Consider the following 26,656-nt stretch of genomic DNA (forward strand, 5'->3'; position numbering starts at 1 on the left):
CCTCCGAAGGGCACTTCGGAGTGAAAATAATCATGGCCGCCATATTGAAGGGTCGTTCCAAACCGAAGTGCTCAAAACTGGCCACTTCAAAGGGCCCTTCGGAATTAAGGATTTCGAAGGGAACAACTGATGGACACTTCGGGCCCCCATGATCCTTTGCACAGGGAAGTTTGACGTCACAGAATGGGTACAGGAGGCTCAGAGTTCGATTAACTATAAAGGTATGTATAATATTTTATACATATTTTAAATATATAATATTTTTCTGTACTACTGTAGCCTAATATTTATATGAGTTAGATTTGGTACATTATTATGGTCAAAACGACTTTCTACTTCAACAAAAATACTTTACAGCTCCCTTTATCAGTCCATTCAAATGTTTAAAATACATAAATACAATATAGCCTACATGCGCTAAACCTAAAATAAATAAATAAATAAACTAACGTTAAATAAAGGGCGCAGCTTGCACAATCTAAGTTACTCCTCCTTGATTGTCTCGTTAAGATGACGCAGAAGTGCATTCCAAAAGAAGAGTTTTTTTGATCCCTTCACCCTTCATCCCTTCGAAGCTCTCACTCCGGAGGGTAAACCCTTTGAAGGGATTAGGGCATAGGGATGAGCCCTTCTGAATGGAACGCAGGGTCCGTGTCGAATCATGATTCGGATCGCGCGTCAAACCGCCAAACTGCTGAAATCATGTGACTTTGGCGCTCCGAACCGCTGATTCGACACAAAAGACTCATAACGCTCTGAATCTTCCTGCAGCAGTGTTTTGAAATCGGCCATCGCTAAATAAGTCGTTATTTTGTTTTTTTGGCGCACCAAAAATATTCTCGTTGCTTTATAATATTAATATTGAACCACTGTACTCACATGAACTGATTTAAATATGTTTTTAGTTCATTAATGGATCTTGAGAGAGGAAATGTCATTGCTGGCTAACAGTGAGCCATCGGATTTCAACAAAAGTATCTTAATTTGTGTTCCGAAGATGAACGGAAGTCTTAGGGGTGTGGTACGGCATGAAGGTGAGTGATTAATGACATTATTTTCATTTTTGGGTGAATTAACCCTTTAAAAGTGCGTTCTTCTTTCTGTGCTTAAACCAATAGCTACGGTGTTGAGTCGACGCTGCACTGCCATCTATCGACGTGGATCAGCGAAATCATTGTTGACTTTATGTAAATCACACAGATAATAGTGAGTTTTAGGCACAATTATTAATTTACTTACCTGCCTTCCGGCTTCAGACGTTATATTCGTTATCCAGTAGTAGCTACAGAGACGGCAGCCAATGAGCATGAGGATTCTCCATGACGTTTAGTGAAACTCGGATCATGTCATTCAACATAGCGAAATACATTGAGGGGGGCGACCCGCACCGTATATAATTAAAACACTATTTTATGGAAAAGTACTACGACATTCAAAGTCACTTTAAGGCAAGTCATTTCACTCGGCGGCCATATTTGAAACACTATTTCAGTCATGCAAATACAGCTCCTATCTCTTTGAATGGGGAAACATCAAATTCTCCAAAGCTCTTCACCAAGCTTACAATTAAATTTTATATTTGAAATCACCAATGATATCTGACAACAGTCTCATAAATGCTCAAATCACGACCATAAAAAAAAAAAAAATGCATTTTTCAGACTGGATCAGCCAATGCGCATGTGCAGTCATAACCTACTTATTCCGCCATATTGTGTTGCACTCTCTCCCATCAATAAATGAGTGCACCATCATTGTAAAATCTTTGGTAGAGCTACTGAATCTTTAAAGTTACACATAGAGGTGAGAATCATACTTACAACACGTGTCGCTGTTTAAATATTTGAAACACCTTGTGTGAGGCCCAGTTATGATGTATCAGGTCAGCGGGAGTGGAAAAGTGAATTTTTAGTTTGACTAGGATCCAAACATTTTGCCAGACTGTAATGCAAAAATATTCGACAAGGGGCCTCACTCGATTGTTTTTGGAAATGTGCCTTCTTGTTGAGTATTTAAATGTACATTTAGGAACTATTGTACTTTTGTACAAAAAGAGAGGTGTATAAATTCATTAATATTTTGATTGCCAATATTGGGCATTTTTTGTTTTGATTATGAACAGTAAAACGTTTTTTTTTTTTTTTTTTTTTTGACAGTTCCCTACCCATTATCAACATGCATCCCAAGCACAACCCCTGGAAATAAAGTAGAAATTAAGGTAGTTGAGTGAAAGCATTGTAGTTTGTTTAATTCATGCTTAGAGAAAGGCGCTGAGGCCATGGCAAGAAGATAACATATCCAGCATCCAGTTGACCACATAAACATGCTTTATTTCAACATCCAAAATAATTAAAAACATCTTGAAATACTATACATGTACAAAATAAGTACAGATCCTTTGTTGGAACCATTGGAGGGTTTATTTCTTCTGTGTTTTTCTTTTTGCCGCCTCATTTCAGTTTTTATAAGAAACCTTTCACTGAAAACAAATCAAACAAACGAAAAAAACAAACAAAAAAATAAAATAGAAAAGAGATGTGCATTGCATTTTGAGAGTAGAAATAAAATCTGGAAACGGGGGGAGCGGCATGTACAGACAAATATAAGACTTCTCTAGAAACTTAAGGAAGGGGGAATTGGAAATGAGACGAACTGGCAATCAGTCCATCCACTTAACCCATATCAGATTAAGTGCAAATCTACAGTAACCAACCTATCCAGCTGTTTTATTGTCCTCTTCCGCTGACACTTTGATAAGAGCAATTGCATCACATTGACATCAAGACATTCTGTTGACATTTAGCACCAAAAAGGCCCTGCAAGTGTAAGTGACAGTATAAAAATGAATGAGTTTGTTTTCTCTCAAATACAAACACACCACAGACAGGACCTGGAGAGGAAGTAGCACCTTTAATACCTGTTACTAATTCGTTTATTTTGCTTGAATAAAAAACTGCCCTTGTTTCCCCCAAAATCTCCTTACATGCACTTTTTTGTCCTGAGGTAGCCTTTATATCAAGATGACGTAGTACCACCTAACTCTGTTCCCTGTGTGACGTTTTGAGTTTTTCCTCACTTTCGGTTAGAAGGAACAAGACACTTGGCTGTCGTTTGTCATATTTATTCAACACCAGAGAATGGTACATTAGCATTTGCTTGTTTTTCATTGTCCTTTTGCAGTGGTCAAAAAAAGTCACTAGGTGGTAGTTTTTCTTTGGACTCCAGGGGGTGGGGCGTTTTACAAGTATATATTACTTTCTTGTTGTCAGCTGACGCAAAGGATTCTCACTAAGTGTCCATGATTGTGATGCTGGCTGATGTAGTGGTCCTCGATTTTGTTTTAAGAATGTTTCTCAAGATGGGAATCACAACAAGCACCGTCTTCAAGGATTCAGGTTTAAGCACATGGACCGATTGCAGCCGAATAAGAGTTCGGGCTTTTTTTTTAATGAACAGGAAAAGATTTGAAGATGACTGCTAGAAAAAAAACAGCAAAGTCATGTCCAGATTTTTCTTTTTACAAGAAGCAGACTGGGCCAACTTCTACGCCGAATTCCTGATCGGGAGCACCAATGTCCATAGGAGCGATATCAATGATTGGCAGACGAGATGTTTTCGTTGTCTTATAGTCAATGACTGTCTTGCCCCATGTGCCAGTGTGTGACTGTGGAAAACAAACAAAAAAAGGACAAATAAGGTCTGTGGTATCGTCACATTTTATTCTACGACATAAAATACCTCAGTAAAACCCCCTTGTGATTTTTATATTTCTTTTACTTGTCTAACAAGTGGACATTATACGAAAATAGCAAGTTGTGTGCACAATATAACAAATCGAGGGAACGAAATAGTCATGCACACACTTTAGTAAATCGAGGGAAAGAAATAGTAAATTGTGTGCACGATTTAGTAAATCGAGGGAACGAAATAGTAAATTGTGCGCACGATTTAGCAAATCGAGGGAACGAAATAGTAAATTGTGCACATGATTTAGCAAATCGAGGGAACGAAATAGTAAATTGTGCGCACGATTTAGCAAATCGAGGGAACGGAGCAAATCGAGGGAACGAAATAGTAAATTGTGCGCACGATTTAGCAAATCGAGGGAACGAAATAGTAAATTGTGCGCACGATTTAGCAAATCGAGGGAACGAAATAGCAAGTTGTGCGCACGATTTAACAAATCAAGGGAACGAAATAGTAAATTATGCGCATGATTTAGCAAATCGAGGGAACGAAACAGCAAATTATGCACGTGATTTAAAAATAGAGGGAATGAAATAGCAAATTATGCACGTGATTTAACAAATTGAGGGAACGTAATAGTAAATTATGCGCATGTTTTAATAAATCGAGGGAACGAAATTGCAAATTAAGCATGTGATTTAACAAATCGAGGGAACAAAATAGTAAATTATGCACGTGATTTAGCAAATCGAGGGAACAAAATAGCAAGTTGTGCGCACGATTTAGCAAATCGAGGGAACGAATTAGTAAATCGGCCTGCAAAACATGTCATCCTGCAGTGCTCTATTTAAGTTAACATTATGAGTAAGGAAAGAGACACAAATATGGGAGCAAAAGAAAAAGCAACAGCAGAGATGATGGGGTGCTCACCGTGCAGCCATCCTCGCTGACTCTGTATGTAAAGCGGCTGTTGCCCTCCGCCCTGATCTCGATGTCGTTGGAGCCCTGCAGGAGCAGAGCCTTCTTCAGGTTGCCTGTGGCCTCGTCCATGTAGGCGATGCTGTTCTTGCAGTGGTAGGTGATGTTCTGAGTAGCCTCGTTGGACATCAGGCGCATGAAGGTCAGCTGAATATTAACATCCTCTGGATCAGAGCCATCGCTGCCATACTGGAACTACATAGAGGACACAACAGAACGTTACTTCCTGTGTTCATCAGAAGATCGTGACATATTTTGAGACCACTAGTGAAATCTGTTTTGGATTTTTGATATAGAGAGCATCTTGCACTTGAGTGGAAGATGAAAATCTTATAATTTGTACAATATTTCAATTTCAAAATTTCAGAAATTTTATTATTAGATTCATATCTTAGAAATAATGCAGAAAATAAATTTTTCAAATTCTGCACTATTTGAGCCAAGAATCAAATTTGTAACAAATCAAAATTTTAATAAAATTCATAAAACATTTTTTGTAATTATTATTTTTTTTTAATTTATTGTTTGTTTGATTTGCTTGCTGGTTTCGGCCTGAATAAAATCCTATAAATGTGCACATAAAAATGTATTTTAAATATAAAATATATTTTAAACAATGTAATGAATTTGGTCTTTCCCCAGACTGTGTCTCTGTATATCCTATAGGTCTTGACGTACCTGGAAGCCATTGGGCATGGACTCTCCGAACCAAACATGCTTCTTCTCTCTGATGTTCTTGCTAGTGTACCAGTTCTTCATGGGAATGGTGGTCTGAGATGGGTTGACGCAGGTCTCGCCAGTCTCCATGTTGCAGAAGACCTTGATGGCATCCAGAGGAGAGCCCTGGTTGGGGTCCACCCAGTAGGAACCTTGCAGGAAAAACAGATTTAAGTCATTTCAAGAGCTTCGAAACTGACGATAAGTACACTACATCTGAAGTTGATTTACAGCAGGATGCTGGAACTGGCTTAAAGCAAATCCATGCTTACCGCTCTTCCATTCAGGATGGCACATCCTGATGTCACGGCACATGCGGGCAGGGTTGCCCTGGGTTCCTTCGGGGCTACGGATGTTCTCAATCTTCTGGCTCAGAGATTTCAGGGTGGTGTCAACCTCAGCATCGCGGTCGCGAACGCTGGCATCATCAGCTCTGTAGCCTCCACGCAGAGGATCTGGACCCTTCTCACCCTGTGGCATGGGAAGGAAGGGCTCACCAATGCCAGAAGGTCCAGGAGGACCTGGAGGTCCAGGAAGACCAGGAGCACCCTAGTTAAGAGAGAAAATGTCACATGAGTACATCCAATTGGATGTTATTTAGATCTGTTGAAGTCTACACTAAAACAGAGACCACTAAAAAGCTTGAAAGAGACAATTTAGCAGTAAAATTGTGATGATATCAGACTTACAGCAGGTCCCATTTCTCCACTGCGACCACGGGGTCCAGGAGGTCCAACAGGTCCAGGAATACCATTCATGCCATCCTTACCAGCAGCTCCATTGGAACCAGCAGGTCCCTATGAGATCCAGATGGAAACCGTTTGGAGTATTACAATGTTTGCATGCAGAAGCTTGTCCTGTGATTTATCATTTCAGAGCAATGTTTTCAGAACAAAACACTATCATATGGCTTCAGAAGACTTGGAATACGTAGTATGAACTACTTTTAAGGTGCTTTTTTATGAAAACTGACTGTTTATGATAACTAGGCTACTATTTTGTAATTGAAATTAAGTATAACGCATAACAGCGACTGTAATGTGTATTTTTAGTGATGGTAATGGCATATGTTGAGTTTTAATATTTGGAGAAAGATTTGGGCTATTCTTAATTGGCCTGTTCATTTCTGTGAGGCTACATTAAAACAATCTGTATTGTGCGTTATAAAAATAAACGTGTCTTGACTATTATTTAAGTCATATAAAATCCATCATATGTGATGTACTTACACGAGGTCCAGCAGGGCCATTGGGTCCAGCAGGTCCTTGGTCACCAGGAGCTCCCTAAAAACGTTCAGAAAGCATCAAATATAAGGGTCAATTTTCACTCTAACTTGAGAAATCAACTTCAAATGTCTGAATTTGCAAAAAGATTGTTCAGATTGATTGGTAACTGTGATGTTATGCTGACTTACAGGAGGTCCAGGAACTCCAGCCATTCCAGAGAAGCCACGGTGTCCCTTCATGCCTCTCTCTCCAGCCTCACCAGCCTCACCCTTGTCTCCACGTGGACCAGCTGGACCCTGCAGGTAGAGAGATGAGAATGATCAGACTGGTGCCGAATGACTGAAAAAAACTACAAGTTGAATAACTGATACAAACGAGAAATTCATACCTGGCTACCACGAACACCAGCAGGACCGGCAGGACCAGCAGAACCAGCAGGACCCTGGAAAGAAGTGAGAGAGAGAAGAAAAGAACAATGTTGAACATCCACAATCATGGCATGAGATAATTCAGCATAATGTTATATAATCCTTATGACAGACGTTTTTTTTTTATGTTACCGGTTACACTTTACAATAAGCTCTCATTTGTTAACATCAGTTAATGTATTAGCTAACATGAACTAACAATGAGCAATACATTTGTTACTGTATTTGTTAATCTTTGTTAATGTTAGTTAATAAAAATACAGTTGTTCATGTCAGTTCATTAACTAATGTTAACTAATGAAACCTTATTGTAAAGTGTTACTGTGTTATCAGTGCAGGGTTATTATTGTTAACTAAAACAAAAACCATAAAAACATTTTCATTACTTGAAATAAAAAAAACATTAGCAACATTAAAATTTTATTTTATTTCAGTTAAAGCAAGATTTCTCATTTTCATTCAGATTAAGTTATAGTACTAAAATAACTGCAGTTATATTCAGATATATTTAAATAATAATAATAATAATAATAATAATAATAATGACAAAAACACACCCCAAAAGTACTAAAACTGTAAAAATGAAAATAGAAAATATTAAAATAAAATCTAATTCAAAATAATAATAAAAACTATCATTTTGGCATGGATGCATTACGTGCATATCATTTAGGTGTACATGTTTAAAAATAAAATGATTCTGATAAATTTTCAGAAACAATTCTGGCATATAAAAACTTACAGCCTCTCCACGATCACCAGTCTTTCCGGATGGACCCATGGGGCCAGGGGCTCCAGGAGCACCGGGGGCGCCAGGAGGACCAGGGTTTCCAGACTCACCACGGTCTCCCTACAGCAAACACGGGAATTTTACAAAACTGTTCTTTTAAACAGGAAGCACCAATTACATATTACATAATTTATGTACAAATTAAATGCATTCATTTATTTCGTAAGGGATAATAAACAAACCCAGATAGGGTGATAGTAGGGTGATAATGACTGTATATAACCCTGTAACCATTAACCAGTTTTTATTAGGTGTCTAATACAATGTTCTCAAGTCAAAAATGTATTTTGCTCCTACTGAGGTTGGGATATGGGTATGGTTAGGTTTATAGGTTGGTAGTTAAGATGCAATTATACATAATTCAGATAACTAAAATATTTTTATATATCTATAGAATGCCTTGATTGGATAGGATGCCTAAGTAAGAACGTGTGATTGCGCTTACCTTTGGTCCGGGTGGACCATCACGACCAGGAGCACCATCATGTCCAGGATTACCCTGCAGAGATGAATGACATAATGAAAATAACTCCATCACACGGCACAGAATGTGGCACTTTTGTTGTCTGACCAGACAAAATTTGGATTAACATAAGTCTTGAGATCAATCAAGTTTGCTCACCTCACGTCCAGCCTCACCAGGAGCTCCACCCAGTCCAGGAGGACCCATTGGTCCAGGGGGTCCACGCTCACCAACAGGCCCAGAGGGTCCCTGCTTTCCTGGCTCTCCCTGAGGTGATGGGTAGTTGAATGGATATTATGAAGGATGGCAACTAAAGCAAAAGTTTACTGCAGTCAAAATGCATTTGCAACCCAGTTTACTTCAACATTGTGTCGTATTTCAGAGTAAAATAGAATATTTTCACATGAGAATGAGGAGAAAAGTTTGGGCTTGGATGAAGAATTTGCTGAAAAATTATGCAGACAAACATGTTTTTTATTAAAGCAATATGACCAGGAATGCACATCAAAGTAAACAGGGTCCATTTAGATTTTATGTTGACTTTATATTTTTCAAAACATTGGGATCTATAAATAAAATCTGTTGTTTAAGAACTTACAGAAGGTCCAGGGATACCGGAGAAACCTCTCTCTCCTCTCTGTCCAGGAAGACCAACAATACCACGGGATCCAATAACACCAGGAGGTCCAGGAGAACCAGCGGGACCCTAAAGACCATGGGATAAGAACTAAATTGAGCTGGATAATGACAATATTGTCTTCTGTAAAGCTGCCTTGATTTGAATTTGTTTCAGAATTGATGGACTCTGCAACACTGACACTGTTTTGATTGAACTGAATCTTTAGCTTGGTAACGACACCATTGTCTTCTGTAGAGCTGTGGTGTAACTATAGCTGCTTTTTCACCATCAGGCCGAATGGTTCCAGTTATATTTCCACTTGAGCTTGGATCAGTACGGCACGATTACAAACTGTTCTCGGCCTGGAATTCTCAGCACGGTCGGCTAACCGAAAAATTAAAGAATATCCACACCAACTGGTGCAGGATCGGCACGGAATGGAACGGTTAAGCAATGGTGGACAAGCGGCTTATGTTTGAAACTATGACTACTTACAGCAGGACCATCGGGACCAACGCTACCCCTCTCTCCAGAGGGTCCTGGGGGTCCAGCAGCACCAGCCTCTCCAGGGCGACCAGCAGGTCCCTTCTCACCACGGGCACCTCTCTGTCCTTCTTTACCGGCAGCACCAGTTGGGCCAGGGGGTCCAGCAGCACCCTGAGAAGATATGCAATGAAATTAAAAGTTTTGAGTCAGCTAAAGAAAAGCTTGTAATAAGTATTTGTTTAGACCAGGGATTCCCAAGCATTTTTGTCAGCAGAACCTCTTTTGGCCTAAAATATTTACTTTAAGTTAATATTTCAATAATTTAACAACACATTCACATGTTCACGGTTCTCTAATGTCAGTTAATGGTCACATAACATGCAAATAAATCATTTAATATTTTAATTTTATTATAAAATTATTTTTAATTTCCCACAAAGCCCAGGTTGGAAAAGCCTGGTTTAGACCTTGTTTAGAATAAACAATACTTACAGCAGGACCTGGAGGTCCGACTCTACCAGCAGCACCAGGGAAACCAGTAGCACCCTATTAAAAACAACAAAATATCAAACCAATTTTAAATTTTTCATTCCACAGAAAAGCATGTTAGGGGTTAAATGACGAACTACATGATACTACCTTTGTGAACTTATTTTTTTCCCACATATGCTTAATTGGTAAAATGTTTTAAGGTCTCAATAAATAGCCTCTAAAAAATATTAACTAAAACCATAAAAAAAATATTACTTGAAATGAAATGAATGTTAACTGCTGTTGTGCTGTTATGTGTGGATGCACCATGAGGATTTGTTGTATTTTATGCAATTACAATAAAATGGAATTGAATTTAAATAAATTAAAATATAAAAAAACATATTTAATTTTGAGCTAGTCGCCAAAGCAGCATTTCTCATTTTCATCCAGTTTAACCTAATGTAATAAAATAACTAAAACTGAAAATAAATAACTGATAACACTTACAGTAAAAAAAAAAAAGTATAATATGGTCATGGCTTTGAATTGTGACTAATTTCTATTTTGTAATAAATGACTGATAGTATTTAAACTTACAGGAGGTCCAGCACCACCACGAGCACCCTTAGGTCCAGTAGCACCAGCAGGTCCCTGTCAAAAACAACAAACAATGATAAGCATATTATATAGGAAATTCATCTATTTAAGTAGAACAGAAAACTGTTAACGTTAAATACCTGAGGGCCAGAGGGTCCGACGGGTCCAGAAGGTCCAGGAGCTCCAGCATCTCCCTTGGGTCCGCTGTCACCAGTAGCTCCCTTAGCACCAGGTTGTCCGTTGGCACCCTGTATTCACAATAGAGACAGTTAAGCTCAGTGATATTAAATATCACATGGTACAAAGTGATTGACAAATGTAGGATGAGATTGTTATACTTACAGGAGGTCCAGCAAAACCAGCAGGTCCAGGGGCACCGACCTCACCACGCTCACCCTGGGAAGATACGAGACAAAATCGTATCAGTGACTTGCAATAAATCACTCACAAACTGTATAATTCAAATGCAATCATGTAAAGCCTGACATATAAAAAATAATTGCATAAAATGCATATAAATATCAGCTGTCACTCTATATCCTTTAATAATGATGAGATGCTAGTTTTAGAATTATGCTGAAAGGCCTTTACTTATTAAAAACTATCAATCAGATGACAGAAGATATGTAAAAGATTGTGTGCAACAGGTTTTTCGAGCAAAAAGTTTCGATCATGTTGATGATTTAGAGGCCTTAGAAATAACAGCAGATAAAGAGCACTGGTGCACTCTTATGCTGATCATAAATTGTGTGTGCATTATTTTTTGGTGTTTATGTCCATGTTTCATGAGGTTTTCGATAGCATCCTGATAACTTACAGGGGAACCACGAGGGCCAGTCAGTCCTGGAGGTCCAACAGCACCAGGCTCTCCCTATAACACAACCACGAGAGGACAATCATATACAAAGCTGCTTTATTGTAATTCTTTTAGTGACAACAGTAATTAAGTCTGTAAATGCTACATAAAATTGATCAGTACTAAGGCAAAAGCAACATTTTTATGTCAAAGAAAATGAGAAAATGTAAGCTTTACGATAGGAATATAAATCTATCAATGCTAATTATCGAATAAATGTTTCATATGTCTTTACCTTCTCACCAGGAGCACCACTGGGTCCAGAAGGTCCAATAGGGCCGGTCATACCACGCAGACCATCCTTGCCAGGAGCCCCATCAGGGCCCTTGGGACCACCATCACCCTAAAGAGGAAGGACAACTGTTGTGAACATACAGCAGGATGTGACATCATCAACAACACTACACTGTCCAGTTGCTGTCAGTATAACTTCGATTTGGTAACAAGTCACTACCCTTCTAAAAAAAAAAAAAGTGTGCTTAATTGTATTTAATATGCACTTGTAGTGCGCTTCAAATCTTAAAAAGTATATATTTTTTAAAAATGTATTTGCATATAATATAATATTAATAACATATAAGGTCACTTAAAGAGAGTACACTTTCATGAGTTTTTAACACACTTAAGTACACTTTTAAGTAGTGTACTATGTAACATTGCCAAATTACTGTAAAAGTATTACTTTAAAGTATATTTTAAGTCATTATATTTTAATAATCTTTTGTCTTGCTTTAAAGTACACCTATTTTAAAATGTTGTCCAAAACAAGTAAAGTACTTGATTATAGTTTTAACTTAATATTACACTTAAAGTTAATATAGGGTGAATTCAGGTTGATTGGGACACTTTTTCCTAATCATCTCAATGGCAAAAAGTGTCCCAATGAACTTGAATTCACCATGTTTTAAATGTTCTAAATCACAACTTCACTAAAAATGTGCAATTGCATATATCTAAATACATGACATACAGGTTTTAATAGAAATTACATTAAAGTATATATTTTAGTTGATCATAAATGCGTGTGAGACAATAGAAGTAATAATGAAATTACATTTTAAGACATTTCTAAGTCCTACATAAGTGGGTCAAAAAAGTACACTTAAGTTTAACTAACTGCAATTAAAATAAATTTAAACTACAATACATTTACTTAATTGCAAATAACATGCAAACCTGAAAACATTACATTCAGTTCACACTTAAGTATATAGGTACTCTTTTTAAAAGTATGCTAAATTGTACTTCTTTTTCACAAGGGTATACTTGAAATACAAAAATATACAAAATATATACAAAAATACAAAATATACAAAAATATTTGATGGCAGAATCTTTAAATGCACTTTAAATGTGGACTGTTATGAATCTTACTCTGTCTCCTCTGGCTCCAGGCATTCCTCCAGCACCACGCTCTCCTGGCATTCCCTGCAGTCCAGCAGGACCAACACCACCAGGGGCTCCAGCAGCACCAGGCTCTCCCTAAACACACACAAACACAGAGAGAATTAGATCATTTCTCAAATATCACAATTCTGAGTCATAATTCGTTCGAATTGGGAGTCTTACCTTAGCACCGTCGTTACCAGGAGAACCAGGGGCTCCACGGGGACCGGTAGAGCCAGCAGGTCCAGGAGCACCACGCTCACCAGGGAAACCTCTGTCGCCCTGCGCGAGACATTTAGAAACATCATTCTGCTGTATTTCATCCCAGCTGACTAACAGAAAAGGAATACTAGAGCAGTGAGGTAAGTGGGAAAAGGGGAAACAAATGACTGTTAGAAAAGCATTAAAAATACATTTACTAAGATTTATAATTCAAACGAGTGAAAAAACATTAAACTATAACTCATCTCACACAAAAAATAACAGACCTTTTAATTAATTGGAAAACTAATTCGACTATAATAGATGTATAATTTGGGTGTGGTTGAATTAAGATGTTCAGTTGATATAAGACCAAAAATGGAAGACCATTTTTTAAAAATCAAATCACACAATTCATGCAATCAATTGAATATTTAGTATGATCTTTAAAGGTTCCCTACTAAATTTACCCATGGACATGGATGTGAAGATATTTTTACTGGAAAAAAAAAAAAAAAATACAATAATTCTGATACTAAGAGAATTATTTATTTTTTTTTTTTGCAGTGTAAGCATGATAGTAATAATAGTGAAAATAAGGTAAAAGTAGAAGTCAGATTATTATGTTTATAGTTTAATAGGTGCAATGGAGCTTGAGTGAGTATTAAGGATTGATCGAGATGAAGGATATCTGCAGGGTTTTTTTTTTTTTTATTATTAAGAAAGAAATACTCACTCTTGGACCAGAAGGACCAGGAGGACCACCTTCACCAGGAGCGCCCTGTTGAACAGTGAACATAATTAATAACACCGAACAAAAAAAGAACTCAACTTCTTTATAATCAATATGCTTCTTATAACATGATTGCGTAGGATCAATTTGTTTAATTACTGTAACTTAAAGTAGAACAATGCATAACATGAAATACATAACTCTTTGAGCTAACACAATTATGTCCAAGCGACCACACGTACCTGATCACCAGGTTTGCCAGTCTCTCCAGTGGCACCCTGTGCACCTGGCAGACCCTTTAAGAGAATAAACATGGATTGCTTAAGTTCAATCAAGCAACTAAACCAATGATTATTAGCTACTAATCTTAACAGTCTGACCAGTAAACATATTTTCATCTAAATTACACTCAAAGTAAATATAACAAGGGTGTTCATGCATACCTGGAAACCGGGAGGACCAGCGGATCCCTGTTCTCCCTTCTCTCCAGATGGTCCCTATGAGAACACAGACCAGTGAGAAAGTTAGAGCAGAAACAGAAACTGTTTTTTTATCATATCAACTTTAAGAGGTTCAAGCACACATACAGCAGGTCCAGGAGCACCAGGAGCGCCGATATCACCATCTTTGCCGGGAGCACCCTATAAAAATACACAGAAACAAACACTCCATCATAATGAACCTACTCACACATGACTCAGTCAGCTTACCCTGTTTTTTAAGAGTTTACCAAAGCGACTTGGCTAAGTGTTTAAAGCAATGCTTAAGGCTGCATAAAGCTCAGAAATCATTACAAATCTGTGATTCAGTACGTACCAAAGCACCAGGGGGTCCAGCAACACCTCTCTCACCGGGCTTACCAGCCTCACCCTAAGAGGAATAAATCAATGTATTAAAAATGTCAGTAAGCAGTTTTGTGCAAGAGATTAAGAAATAAGCCATGTGAATCTGACATACCAAATAATAGTCAGAAAAATTTATTTTTTAGAAATGGAAGACAAAATACATAAAAAAAAAACTAAACTAAATTTTTTGCATATGTCTTTTTGTTGAGAATTATATTTATACATCAGGCTTTTATGGCTTATATAGTAAGAATATGAAGCTCACACTTGAGGAGAAAAAAAAAGGAGCTCAGTTTAATTCAGAGGCCCAAACTGAGCAAAAATATGAAGTTTGGTGCAGGTGCTGATTATTTATATGCCCAAAAAGTAAGAAAAACATGTAACAGTAACAGACTACTTATGTAAAATGCATATAAATATCAGTCTTCAATCCATATCTCTCAGTAATGTTATATTAAGATGATATTCAAATGCTTAGTTTTATGATCAAAGCTCGGTAGTTTTAAAACAAGTAATGCAATGCAATTCAATGATGATTGAGAGAAGAACAAATAAACCTTCCTCAAAAGCCTGATGATCTTATTTGATTCACATTTTAACATGGTTTTTCAGTCCAGAAAATGTTTTATCAGTAAATTTAAAAAAAAGTTTAAACTATCAATCAGACGACAGAAGGCATGTAATAGATTGTGTGCAACCTGTTTTTCAGCAAAGTTTTGATCATGTGTGTTTAGAGGAGGTTTTAAATTGGGTGAATTCAGGTTGATTAGGACACATTTTCCCAGTCATCTCAATGGCAAGAAGTGTCCCACTGAACCTGTATTCACCCTATATAATTCATGCATTTACCGCAGTAACTTACATCAGTTCCTTTGGGACCAGGGAATCCCATCACACCAGGTGCACCACGAGATCCAGCAGGTCCTGGGGGTCCGGGTCGGCCATCTTGTCCAGGTACACCCTACGGGTTAATTAAACATTACTTTAATACAAAATTGAGTGTCTCATATGAGTCTTATATTGCATACAAATAAAATCATAGCTCCAAATGATATATATTCAGCTTACAGAAGGTCCAGCTTTGCCGTCAGGTCCAGGGCTTCCAGGGGCACCAGTCATACCCTACAACAGGCATCAGGTTAGGTGAAAATATAGACTATATATACTACTAATATGGTTTTACATAACATTAAAGAGCCTTCTTACCTTAGATCCAGGCAATCCTGGCTCTCCTGGGCGACCAGCCTCTCCAGTGGCTCCTTGAGCTCCCATTGGTCCATTAGCTCCACGCTCACCAGGGGCACCCTGCAAGTTAAATAGCCACTTTTAGTATTTTAGCAACAGCAATCTTCTGCAGGACCCTGGACAGCTCCTTCTCAACGCATTACAGTGAGCAGTCAGGACTAGATTGAGTGCTGTGCTGTTATTTAATACATGAAAGCCTTCAAAAACACCCAGAATAGTCTGTAGTTTAATAGTAGATGACATAATTTTGGATATGAATGTTGATATATGGGTTAACCTACACTAAACAGAACTATGTAAACCTGACCCATACTCTTATGTAATTTCATTCCTATTAAATAATATTTCTAAATTAAAATCAGTTTGTTACCACATGCACTACTGGTCAAAAGTTTGGAATCATTAAAATGTATTATTGTTTTAAGTCCCTTATGCTCACCTAGGCTTCATTTATTTGTTAAAAAATACAGAAAAAAATAATAATATTGTGAAATATTACAATTTCAAAGAACTGTTTTCTATTTTAATATATTTCAAGATGTAATTTATTCCTGTGACGGTATTAATATTTTTGCGGAAACTTTGATACTTTTTTAGGATTCTTGAAATCAGTTTTGATCTATTTAATGTGTCCATGTTGAATAAAATTATTATTAATGTTATTATTATTATTATTATTATTTTTAATCTTACTTACCCCAAGCTTTATAATGGTAGTATATCATGGTTTCCACAAAAATATTACACAACTATTTTCAACATTTATAATAATCAGAAATGTTTCTTTTAGAATTCTATTGGAATGATTTCTGAAGGATCATGTGACACTGAAGACTGGAAGTAATGATGCTAAAAAATCAGCTTTTATCACAGGAATAATTTACATTTTACAATATATATTTAAATAGAAAACATAATATTTCACAATATTACTCTTTTTTATCAAATAAATGCAGCCTTAGTAATTCCAAACTTTTGACCGGTAGTATAAAGCACATTTAAGGTTACCAGATAGATAAAACAAATACTAAATGTTCAGAAACAAGATTTACGGCCTTGATTTGTGAGGTCAATAATCTTACCCCGGGTCCAGGTGCTCCATCACTACCAGGCAGACCACGGTTGCCAGGGGCACCCTTTTTGAATGAAAAAGACAAAGTGTGAGAAACAAACAAACAAAAAAGCATGCTAGAATGGAATTGTCACAGTTTTGGTAAGGTTAACCTACACGGGCTCCAGGGGGTCCGACAGGTCCTGCACCACCAGGCTCACCACGAGCTCCTCTCTTTCCTTCCTCACCAGAAGGTCCGGCGAGACCTTGGGGTCCAACTGGGCCCTAGCACAGAGAAGAGCAACTATTACTATTACAGGAGAGGTTTCTGTAAAGATTAGAAAATTATCTATGCTTCAAAGATACTTACAGGTTCTCCCTTAGGACCGGCATCTCCCTTAGCGCCTTGGAGACCTGGATCACCCTGGAATTACAGTATAAGACGTAAGATATCTGATCTCAGCCCACCATGCTTTTATTCTTCCGACTCTTCTGTATGCAAATCAACTTAGTGTGCATTTATATAACAGGAGAAAAGATCACAGACCGTGTTATATTTGAATTACTACTACAGCATATCTTTAACATCTAAAGGCTGGAATACACTACATGACTTGAAGAGTGAAGAGGAAAAGATGATCACCTTGAGCTGAGATTTTGTTTCATAACAAAAGTAACAAAGCTTATTGCGATTTATTGGATGGGAGGTGCTACAAATAATGTTCTGTTCAGCCATCATCTGAAAACAGCATAGACTGAAAGATCGATTCTTGGGATTTAAGAATCGATATTGGATCATCAAAATGTATATATTATTGGGAAATCAATATTTTCAATCTGGCCTTTTAATACATGTTCTAAAGTCGACTCAAAAACATCAAATATGTTTGATCTGTTCTGACTGGATGACATCACAGCCTGAAGCTAAAAAAAAAATCAGCCTGTACCCATTATACATAAAGAATTTCAGAAAATAGCATCTATTGATCAGACTGCAAATCTGTGCAAAAGTCATGTAGTGCATCCAGCCTTAAGTCACACCTCCTGTAATCTCAGTTTCAGAACTAAAGTTTGCAAAAATGACATCCTGAAAGGACTGAAACATTACTACACTTTTCTTGCATGCATAATAAAATTGCAGTATACATACATTGTTTCCCTTGGGGCCAGGAGCACCAGATGGGCCAGGGGGTCCAGCTGGTCCACGGGAACCTGGGAAACCAGGAGCGCCAGCAATACCAGCAGCACCCTACAAAACATCATTGCAAATCAATCATTAAAACCGCTCATATTGCTATACAGAGAGCAACAGCATAAAGATAAAGACAGATTGGTGTGGGATAAATACTTACAGGAGATCCTTTGCCACCAGGAGCACCATCAGATCCAGGGCCTCCCTGAGCAGTGAGGACAAAAGTGAAATCCACAGTTAAAGCTAACCATATTCATCTTAATCTCCACACCTCCATTAAATTAAATTATTTCAATTTATTTAGATTATACTCCAATCACACTTTGTTTTAAAGATAATTTCAGCTTTAGGTGGGCTATCCAGTTTTGCATTTTTCATACATTTTATACAAGATAATACTTATGCACTGATATCTTAATTGTACGGAGCCCCTAAAAGGGACATAATCTTGTTGGAAAAAATATGAGATGGGAGGATATAATATATATATTTTTTTTAAGTTATGCGTTCCCCTCAGAAACTTTGTGTTCAATTTGATTGAACTGTGAGCGAACGTAAAGTTTCTCAGGGGAACGCAAAACATTTGCGAGACAATGCAAGAGCGTTGACATCTAATATTTCCTCCCATCTCATATTTTTTTTCCAAAATCACCTTTCTACCTTCTTTCTCACAATACACTGTCATTTAAACGTAGCGTTATTCTGTTTTACAGCCATTTTCTTTGGGAATATTGTTCATTTAACATCTTTCCAGCAAATACGTTGTGTAATTTGAGATGGTGTTTTGTGATGTAAATACTCACAGCAGGACCGACGGCACCAGCGGGTCCAGGGTTACCAGGCTCACCACGGGGTCCCTGGGGTCCCTCTGAACCACGACCTCCAGCAGGGCCAGTTTCTCCCTACAGAAGCAAAAAAAAAAAAAAAATGGTGAATTGTCAGTTTATTTCAGAGAGTGTACTCCCACTGGTATTTATGTTTATATCGTAGACATTTTTATCCCCAAAAAATATTTTAAATGGTATAATGTACATGCATTGATCAAGAAACACTCAATTGCAATCTAAACATTATAGGAAGTACTTATAGTATGTATTTGCTTTAATGAACATGTCAACTGTTGGCAGCTGTACCAATCCATGACCATAAAAACATTACTTAGGCCAAAAATGATTATGTACAATGTACTTCTTTAGTTCATACTGTATTGCATATGTACTTGTATTTATTATAGGGTTAGGGTTAGGATTAGGTTTTTTTTTAGGTAAGTTGCATGCAATTATGCATAACTTAATGTTGTTACTATAAGTAAGTAACATATGTAACAAGGACACTGAAATAAAATTTTGCTGCTTTTGAGGTGTCATATGGGTAAGTTTATGGACAGATTTGGTGGTATGGGTAGGTTTAAGGCTTAAGGGGTAAGGGAATGCATGTATGTATTTATGTATGTGTGTACACAATAAGCGAATTGTATCAAATTATTAATAAAAATGTTAGTACACCACTTATAATGATAAAGTGGGCCATCATTTGTAGTGGGTCCCATACCTTAGCACCAGCACCACCAGGGAAACCAGGAGGACCAGCAGGGCCGGTGGGTCCCTAATGTAGCAGAAAAATAATAATAAGACCATTAAACACATTATAATACATAAAAATGATTAATACGACTTCCTGCTTTGATCACTGTAGTAGGTGTAACAACATGTACAAGAAACTAAAGCATTATTAACATCTATATCTAAATCAGCTGCTTCATTTTCACATCTGATTATGAGTACTATGAACATTAATTTGTATTTAGTATCAATAAAGACAGAGTATTGTGATACTTGAATAGATTCTTATAGTAAATAACTGCTGTATTACCAGAATATTGCTCTTAAGAGACTTACGGGAGGTCCGGCAGCGCCAGTGTTGCCATCATTACCGCGAGCACCCTGCAGAAAACAGATAAAAGATTACAATCGTCCATCTTTATGAACCAATAATGACACTGAATGATGGCCTTGAACCCTGCCTTAAGATTTTGTCTTTTGAACAAGTCAGTGATTCTTGGATCAACAACAACTGTACACCTGAGAGCATTTAATAGGAGTAGCAGAACGAGTAGCATATAAAATTCAATTCGTTTTGATTATCTTAGACTTAGACTCATTTTGAGATTTATAAATGGTTGCTCATGGTGAATTAATAAGTTGAGTTTCATTTTATAAGCTGAATGGTATATTGGAGGTCTGTATACAACAGTAGATGTAATACTCTGCTGATGGTTCAGTATAAAAACTGATTTTAAAAATAATATTTTTTTAGTCTCTACTCCACAGAGACAATAATGATTGGATGTGACACTTACAGAAGGACCAGGGGGACCAGGGCGACCTCTCTCACCGGGCAGACCACGAGCACCCTGAAAGAAGTAGATGGAAGAGGAAATGTGAGAAGAATGGCACCATTTCAAGGAACTTTTCATGGACTTTAATCCCATGTAGAATCACTCACCATGGCTCCAGGAGTACCATTCTCACCAGGAGCACCAGCCTCTCCCTGCAATCAGAGAGAAGACACAATCAACACAGAACCAATACTATATCGGTACATCTGTAAAGTCAAATTAGTGTGCATGTTCACAGACCAAATCTGACATCTGCATAGATGAGAAATTAAAAGAGGATACAAATGAAATAAACATCTCACCTTGGGTCCAGCAATACCAGCGTCTCCCTTAGCTCCATCTAGACCAGGGAAACCCTGTAAGAGACAATAGAAAACATTACATTACTAATGAATATATATAAATATATATTGCAAACAGTATTGCACACAAAAGTGAAAAACAAATATTGTGGCCAATATTAATGAATAAACAGATAAAAAGATGTAATATGTAATAAAACAGAAAATTAAAAAATATATATAATAATTAAGAAAAATATGAAATGTAATAATATAAAAAAAAATAATATATATTTTTTTAAACAAATTATATATTTGTTATATTTTAAGCAGTATTGTACAAAAAAATGAAAAATATACAATATAAGGTCATAAACAAGAATGCAGTTTAATAAAATGCAAATCTATATCTATATATCTATATATATATCTATATCTATAAATCTATATATACACTCACAAACTATATAAATATTTTGTTTTCAAGCAGTATTGTACAAAAAACACAATATTAATAAATAGAGAATAAGCATATATATATATATATATATATATATATGCCTATATATAATTCATAATTAGTTAAAATGTAATAAATGCAAACGTTTGTGTGTACATATTTATTTATTTATTTCAAGCAATATTGTACAATAAACACAATATTAATTAATTAATTAATTAATTAAAACATAATATGTAATAAAATGTGTGTGTGTGTATATATATATATATATATATATATATATATATATATATATATATATATATATATATATAAACATATAATTCATCATTTAAAACTAGTAATTAAACTAGTAATTAGTGTAATTATTCATAAACATGAATAAATAATTAAATAATTTAAAATTACAATCAAAAGGTAGGGTCATACTCACTCTGTGTCCCTTGATGCCGGGGAGTCCAGGGGTTCCTGGGAATCCACGAGCACCCTGTGAAATAAGCAAGAGAATATAATCATGATGAGTTTGAATCTCTTTCCAATCCGGTTTGATTATTTGACCTAGTAAAAAATAATGAGCATTTATTATGTTCTCATTTCAGTGAGCAAGCATCATGTCTTCTCATACTCCAGTATAACACTTCATAAGTTGACTGTTGTATGTCTGCAATATATCTGTGTGTATCAATGAGGAAAGCATGTGTGAGCACCTGAGGCCCAGCGGCTCCACGCTCACCAGGGCGACCTGCTTTGCCAGCTTCACCCTGAGGAAGAGCAGAAGAGAGATAATGAAGGGATTGAAACGACACTTAAAGGCCTGTGCTGTATTATTTGAGTTTGGCTCGTCTGATTCAGAGGTGATTGGAGTGAGAAAATAGAAAACTCACATCCTCTCCACTCTTTCCAGGAGGACCGGGAGGAACCGCGAGAACCCATTGGACCCTGCAGGCAACAACAGCAGAAGAATAGTGTTCACAAGCTGCTGGTAAAATACTCATGTTTTGTAAAATGTGAAGAGCTCTATGAAGTAGCGTCAGTAAAACTGAAGCACAGATACTCACAGGAGCACCAGGCTCACCAGGCTCGCCTGGGGGGCCAGTGAATCCCTGAGGGCCCTGTTAAAAATACACACAAATACAGTTATATATCAGACAAGAGATACTGGATGGATAATATGCCACATGAGGTTTAGAGTCCGGTTTACTGACAATACTCAGGACAGACCGGTTGATTTATTTGTTCTAACAAAACAACATCATTTTGTAGTATAACACTAGAAATAGACTTACAGGTGAACCTGCTTGTCCAGGGGGGCCACGGGGACCCATGGGGCCCTAGAAGAGAGAAAACAAAATGTTAAATAGAGATAGAAAATACTGTAGTTATTGAAACTCCTTTGAAAGCAGCAACCTAATAGTGCTATCTAGAAAGTAGGGTAGTCAATTACAGATATAATGCAGGTATATACATAATAAACGTGAATTATGATAAATGAGATGTACACAAAAGTGCTGAAAGTCAATGAGACGGTGTAAAAGTGAGGGATCACTGAGAGCAGATTACAAATGATCGATTTTGTCTGAATGGTCTATTCTGTGTGAGGGAAAGAGTCGGAAAAGAGAAGCTGACGTACTGGTGGTCCGGGAACAGCAGGGCCGCTGGATTTCTCACTGCCATAAGCCATCTGGGAAAGGAAAGACTGTAGGGAACAAGGAGAATGCATGAGAGAGGGTTTGCTGAGTACATTTTTGTTGGTTTCATTATGTAAATTTAAGATTTGTGCTCCTGTGATTATCTTCATTTCATCATTTACTAAAGGACGGTTTTCTTTTAATGTCAGACTATTAGCTAATACTCATTGTAAATGCTATAAAATCACCTATGTGATGTGTCACAAATACCTCAGCCATGTCAAACCCTTAAAACACACAGCTATTTTGCTTTTATAGAGCACATCGTGTGCGTTTATTCCAGAATTCTCAATAGTGAGCATGATGGGAGCTGTTCACACAGTTGGTACTGAACTACAGAAGCTTCTTGTTTTTCTTTAAAACTTTTAAAAGCATATTATTTATTTTATTTATTAATATTTTTTGAATGCCAAAACGAGCAGAAGATCACAACAAGATTTATGTTTTTGAATACAGGCCAACCTGGAAAGATTGTCTCAAACTTAATCATCACGGATGCTGACTCAACCAAAGCAGAGTCACAGTTTTACAAGGTCAAAATTGAGTCGCTTACTCCGCCGCCGAGGTCAAGGTTTCCAGGAAGACCAGGAGGACCAGGAGGTCCAGGGAGTCCGTTCTCTCCGGGAGTACCATCTCTGCCAGGAGGCCCTGGAGGACCCTGAGAAACAAACAGAGCAATGACACATCAGACAACTCTTAGTTCAGTGCGGCTGTGATGAATGTTACACATGATCATCCATTTAATCTTTTCCCTACAGATGACCTGTCTCGAACAAAAACTGTACATAATGCATATAAAATATCATATAAAAACTGAAATGGTAATGAGTAACACCAAACAAATGCTTAATCTGCAGCTTTCATGTTATGGAGGTCAAAGGTCAGTAGGCCAAGTAGAGGTCAGCAGGTTTAAAGCCTCAAATGCTCCATAAATAGCACCAATTCTTTTCATTTGCAACAGATTTTCCCATCAATACAAACTTTTTGTCTCATTAAGGCTTTGTACTCTTGAAAACAAATGTGCTATTGGTCTATTATTTTTAGTTTTACTCGTCTAACCTGGGTCATTCAAACAATATACATATAAATACATTATTATAATGATATAATCTACTCACTGGGTCTCCGTTAGGACCGACGGGACCCTAAAAATGGAAAAATTAGAAATGTTATGACACGTTATATTGGTGTTTTGTGTAAATATAACATAGAGATGTGCATATATACATGCATATATATATATATTTGTGTAAATATAACATATTGATGTGCATATATATATGGTGTGACAAAAGTCAAACTAAATTATATATATATATATATATATATATATATATATATACACATGTGTGTGTGTGTGCGTGTGTGTGTGTGTGTGTGTGTGTGTGTGTGTGTGTGAATGAGGTGCATGATAAAAAATTTGAATAAATTCTCACTAACCGGTCCAACATCTGGAGGAGGATCTGTAACATATCCATCTATGGAATAAAATATAAATATATTTCAGAACTGTGCCACCTTAATCAACTCAAGTAAAGATAAAGCTCAGAGGACTGATCTAGAATCTCAGAAATATGGATACTTTCATTAATAAGATTAACAAACATTATTTCTTCCTTTGAAGAGATTGGTAGTTTTATATATATATATATATATATATATATATATATATATAGTATGTATATGTATATATATATGTATGTGCTGAACAATTGATCACGTCATAGTATGCATTGTGTACTGTTCAGAGAAAAGAAAAATCATGTTTCAGTGTTTAAAAAGTATAATTAGCCAAATGGCAATAAAAACTACAAGCAAAAACATCCTTAATCCCATGTAAAAGCATCAGTGGTGAGAGAGAATCCAGTGATGTGTTTGCACTCCACAGGTCTCAGACATGATGACAGGCCAATGAAAAATATTTCCCAGATCATGTGGTTAAGTGTTTGCACACTTGAGGGCGACAGAGCTAGCATGACCGCAAGGTGCGTGTGACTGGGCAAAGGTGTTGAGTGTACCGTCGAGGCAGACGGGGCAGCATTCTCCATCGGGAATCTCTGGATTGGGACAGTCTGATGTATCCTCGCAGATCACCTCATCGCACATGATGGTCCCGCTGTCACAGACGCAGATTTGGCAGGGCTCAGGTTTCCATACATCCTTGTCGTTGTAATTCTGACCATCCAATGTGCAGCTACCGAATGAGACTGTAAGGACAACAGCTATGAATTAGCACAGTGAATCACATTACCATGTCAGCGATTGAACGTTGGGAATGATTTGAGGGGCCGACAGGTCCAGGGGGTCCACAACCATTTCAACATTTTATTTTAAAAAATTAAGGGCACTGAAATTCCTTAACTTTTGCCAAATATGTAGCTAAACTAAACGTTGGCTTTCCCTTGAAATCAAAGTGACCAGTTACAAAAAAGAAGTAGTTTCATTTAAACTTCAATTTAAATGTTTTCTGACATCACAGACTTCTGTGTTACTTTCAAGAGAACAAACATGGCATTTATAATCCAAAAGCACAAGATATGCATATGCAGCGTCTCCAAACTAAACATTACGATCAAGTATACAGAGCTAGTGTCATGCCATATTTATTATTTATTAATTGTTTTCATTTAAAAAAATGAAGTAAATGAAGCTAAAATTGGTCTAATGGGGCGTGGTGCACAATGATGATGGTATGGAGGATAGGCCTGCATCCCCCTCATCGTGTTTCAGACCTGTGCAGTATTAAAATCCACCGCTTGGTGGCGCCAAAGTCCTGCAAAAGCAGCGTCACGCCCCGCAACTGATGAAGTAAAAACCAGAGGTTTTCCCAAATCAAATAAAACTTTCCTTTGTCATTCTAAAACGCTGAATCGTATTTCTATTGTTAAACTTTAGCTGCTATGTAGGCTAAAACTGTCAAAACGACTATTTCACGAGTGACGGGTGCACCTAGTCTATCACAAGACAGTGTAATCCAGAGATAAGCGGTTAGATCCCGTTATCGATCGATAAAAAGCATGACAGAATACAAACAGGCGTAAGAATGAGAGGATACATGACATTAAATGTCCCTCTCTCATCCGTGTCGAGTTTTTCCTTCAGCGCATCCTTCGCTTGAGGACATCACATAGCGCGCACGCGCGCGCACCCGCGCTGAACATGTAACTGCACGCGCGCAGCAAACAAGCGCTCGAGGAAGGAACACAATTCCGCGTGCGGCAAGATGGAAAAATTACATTTTTTAGAAGATAAAAAAATGTTGGTGAGAATAAAAAGGTAGTTTTTATTTCCTCCTCAAGACATTCCCAAGAAGTTTTAGATTGCAGGTCACTTGCAACAAGAAAGCTGAAAATTCCCCTCTTGAGTTCTCCAATCTCTTCTGTCAAGCATCTTTGCAAAAAGCAGGAGTAAAAATCATATACTCACTATCATCCTCTCCTTGTCCTCTCACCACAAGGACCACTGCGCCGAGCAGCAGCCCTAACCGGATATCCACAAAGCTGAACATGTCTAAATATTAGACATGTAGACTCTTTGAGGCAAGGGGAATCCTGTTTTGTCCTCAGTCATACACGTAGGGTCCGGTCTGTGTAACTCCAATCCAGACCCCAGAAGAAACTCCCTACTGCCTAAACAAATGTTTGACCCTGGCTTTTATATGCCAAAGTTTTGGGGAGGTGCTGAGTGCGCAAGATATCTGCTACATGTTCAAGTCAAAGCGAGTCCCTCCTTCAGCCAAGACTAAGGGCCGCCTTAAAACATGTCAAACTATTCGGAGTCCTCATTACAACGTGGACATTTTGAAACATGGAGAAGTGTGTCAGGGATTCTGGATATCGTGCTTAAAAAGAT

The 26,656-nt window shown here is 37.3% G+C and overlaps 1 protein-coding gene and 1 long non-coding RNA gene across 2 annotated transcripts; one reads left to right on the forward strand and one right to left on the reverse strand.

Annotated features, from left to right (window-relative positions):
• Positions 1-900: 900 nt before the first annotated feature.
• LOC125255085 lies at positions 901-3,322 on the forward strand. Its single transcript, XR_007181829.1, has 2 exons — positions 901-1,803; positions 2,157-3,322. It is a non-coding gene; the product is annotated as an uncharacterized LOC125255085 (long non-coding RNA).
• On the reverse strand, positions 2,310-26,439 carry col1a1b (collagen, type I, alpha 1b). Its single transcript, XM_048170045.1, is given in 52 exon segments — positions 2,310-3,664; positions 4,618-4,860; positions 5,344-5,534; positions 5,655-5,931; positions 6,072-6,179; positions 6,612-6,665; positions 6,797-6,904; positions 6,997-7,050; positions 7,779-7,886; positions 8,272-8,325; positions 8,449-8,556; positions 8,888-8,995; positions 9,404-9,565; positions 9,887-9,940; positions 10,466-10,519; positions 10,606-10,713; positions 10,808-10,861; positions 11,283-11,336; positions 11,557-11,664; positions 12,696-12,803; positions 12,891-12,989; positions 13,645-13,689; positions 13,884-13,937; positions 14,085-14,138; positions 14,229-14,282; positions 14,458-14,511; positions 15,349-15,447; positions 15,555-15,608; positions 15,693-15,791; positions 16,814-16,867; positions 16,960-17,067; positions 17,153-17,206; positions 17,933-18,031; positions 18,135-18,179; positions 18,778-18,876; positions 19,526-19,579; positions 19,873-19,917; positions 20,334-20,387; positions 20,480-20,524; positions 20,675-20,728; positions 21,550-21,603; positions 21,824-21,877; positions 22,001-22,033; positions 22,035-22,055; positions 22,175-22,228; positions 22,403-22,447; positions 22,747-22,812; positions 23,358-23,462; positions 23,923-23,949; positions 24,245-24,282; positions 24,823-25,011; positions 26,231-26,439. Coding segments are annotated over 52 exon segments (4,353 nt in total). The 5' UTR covers positions 26,313-26,439; the 3' UTR covers positions 2,310-3,517.
• Between the last annotated feature and the right edge of the window lie 217 nt (positions 26,440-26,656).

Source organism: Megalobrama amblycephala, linkage group LG20 (assembly GCF_018812025.1).
Source record: "Megalobrama amblycephala isolate DHTTF-2021 linkage group LG20, ASM1881202v1, whole genome shotgun sequence".
Taxonomy (NCBI): domain Eukaryota; kingdom Metazoa; phylum Chordata; class Actinopteri; order Cypriniformes; family Xenocyprididae; genus Megalobrama; species Megalobrama amblycephala.